Source organism: Littorina saxatilis, linkage group LG11, assembly GCF_037325665.1.
Source record: "Littorina saxatilis isolate snail1 linkage group LG11, US_GU_Lsax_2.0, whole genome shotgun sequence".
NCBI classification, from domain to species: domain Eukaryota; kingdom Metazoa; phylum Mollusca; class Gastropoda; order Littorinimorpha; family Littorinidae; genus Littorina; species Littorina saxatilis.
In genome coordinates this window covers 17,010,798-17,013,297 of record NC_090255.1, presented here as the reverse complement: position 1 = coordinate 17,013,297, position 2,500 = coordinate 17,010,798, and the positions used below count along the sequence as shown (strand labels likewise).

General features: G+C 39.8%; 1 protein-coding gene across 1 annotated transcript in view; it reads right to left on the bottom strand.

Moving 5' to 3' along the window:
• Positions 1–2,500, bottom strand: part of LOC138979902 (uncharacterized) — an 18,313-nt gene that overhangs the window by 10,113 nt on the left and 5,700 nt on the right. Inside the window, exons 5-6 of the mRNA XM_070352670.1 lie at positions 2,040–2,251; positions 214–382 (exon numbers count right to left, since the gene is read on the bottom strand). Of these exons, the coding sequence (XP_070208771.1) occupies positions 214–382; positions 2,040–2,251 (381 nt within the window). The remainder of the gene's footprint in view (positions 1–213; positions 383–2,039; positions 2,252–2,500) is intronic.

Sequence of the window (2,500 nt, the reverse complement as noted above, 5' to 3'; positions counted from 1 at the left end):
AGGATCTTCAAACCCTCTCCTCCCTGATCGAAAAAAAAACCCAACACAATCATACAAACATCCTTTCCAGACAAACAACGAGCCGACGTCAGAATGCTATCTTATTGCTTTCAAAATATCTACAGTCAAAATTCACACCGTGTACGTAAAAAGCAACTTCTAATAGTCCCCCAAAAGCCCTAGAATGTGATGTACAGCAATCCACCGACCTACCTTGTACCTTGCAGCGAAGGAGAGAAAATCCAGCATGTCAAACTTCTCCATGACAACGATTTTGCACCCTGTGGCCAGACTGGTCAAGAGAGTGACCACCTGACCGTACACGTGGAAAAACGGCAGGAAGAGAAGAACCACGTCGTCGGCCTGCATGGTCCCCCCTTCCCTGGATAGAGGGAAAGTCAACATTATTACAGTGGAACCCCCCTTTCAAACCTCAAAACTCTGAGAAAATCTAAATGGAAGTAAATTGTAAGGCGTTCGTTTTTGAAAATCTTACATTTGTCACACCTTTCCTGGAAAAAAAAGGTAAGTAAAACACTTTTAGTGGATCCCCAAGGTTGCTACTACCCTTATGTTTTGCCTTTCTCATCTTTTCTTCTTTTTACATTTAGTCAAGTTTTGACTAAATGTTTTAACATAGAGGGGGAATCGAGACGAGGGTCGTGGTGTGTGTGTGTGTGTGTGTGTGTGTGTGTGTGTGTGTGTGTGTGTGTGTGTGTGTGTGTGTGTGTGTGTGTGTGTGTGTGTGTGTGTGTGTAGAGCGATTCAGAGTAAACTACTGAACCGATCTTTATGAAATTTTACATGAGAGTTCCTGGGTATGATATCTCCTGACATTTTTTTCTATTTTTTGGATAAATGTCTTTGATGACGTCATATCCGGCTTTTTGTAAAAGTTGAGGCGGCACTAGCACTGTCACACCCTAATTTTTCAATAACATTGATTGAAATTTTGGCCAAGCAATCTTCGACGAAGGCCGGACTTTGGTATTGCATTTCAGCTTGGAGGCTTACAAATTAATTAATGACTTTGGTCCTTAAAAATCTGAAAATTATAATTAAAATTATTGTTTTATAGAACAATCCAAAATTACGTTCATTTTAATCTTCATCATGTTCTGATTCAAAAAACATATAAATATGTTATATTTGGATTAAAAACAAGCTCTGAAAATTAAAAATATAAACATTATGATTAAAATTAAATTTCCGAAATCGATTTAAAAACAATTTCATCTTATTCCTTGTCGGTTCCTGATTCCAAAAACATATAGATGTGATATGTTTGGATTAAAAACACGCTCAGAAAGTTAGAACGAAGAGAGGTACAGAAAAGCGTGCTATGCAGCACAGCGAAACCACTACCGCGCTAAACAGGCTCGTCAATTTCACTGCCTTTTTCACGAGCGGAGGACTACAGTCATTGTGAAAAAATGCAGTGCGTTCAGTTTCATTCTGTGAGTTCCACAGCTTGACTAAATGTAGTAATTTCACCTTACGCGACTTTTTTTTTCTTGTTTGTTTTTTGCAGGCGGGGAGCATCCTTCTCCATAGGTCTTTTTCATTTCTCAATCAAATTCTTCCTTCAAAATAAAATAAAATAAAATGTGTAAAAGTACGACATGACAGACTGTGAAGAAGATGAAACAACACACGTCGATGCAGGGAGTGACATTTTAAACTGTGAAGAAGATTATTGTGACATTTTTTGCGAAGGAACAGACCAAGAAAAAGAAAGACAGCACCGAGCAGTTTTGGGAGGATAGCAGTCATTCTGTTCATCATTTCTTGTCAACCCTGACTCCTGAATACAGAGACCGATATACAGGGTCCCATATGGGTTGCTCAGATCGTCCCAATAATTATGTGAGCACATATGGGGCCAAACTGGGGCACATCTGGGCGTGCTGGCTGGAGTTTAGTCTTTCACTGTCAAGCCTTTCCTGGACCCAGTTAAGGTCAAGTCAAACGTTTTACAGTTGGACCCCCCTTCAAGACCTAAAAAAAAGCCTATGCATACATGGTAGAAAAATACTTACACCATAGAAAAGATGTGAATCCAGGCCCTCATATTTCGCTGTGTGATCTCCACGCCTTTGGGAACACCCGTGGTCCCGCTGGAGAACAGGATGGCCGCAACAGAGTTGCCAGGGTCACCGAAGGTCGTTGGCAAGGTCACGTCATCTGACCCCAAGGTCAACAGGTCACTGTAGTTCAGGATGCCGTTTCGTTGACCAATGATAATCACACGCTGTCAATAGAGTAAAATTCATGAGTTGATGACAGTATGTTTGTTTTTAAGTGGGTGATATCTTTTCTACATTTAGAAAAGAGGCCAGCCCTCAAATGTCCTTGACATATGCTTCAAGTAACACCCTCCTGTTCTTGCAATATTTTCTCTCTTTTTTTTACGCCGGAAAAGGATGTGAACTACAAACTATCGTTCATAGAAAAAAAGTAAACAAAGTAAAGCAAATGTTGGATTAATATTTTTATTTAA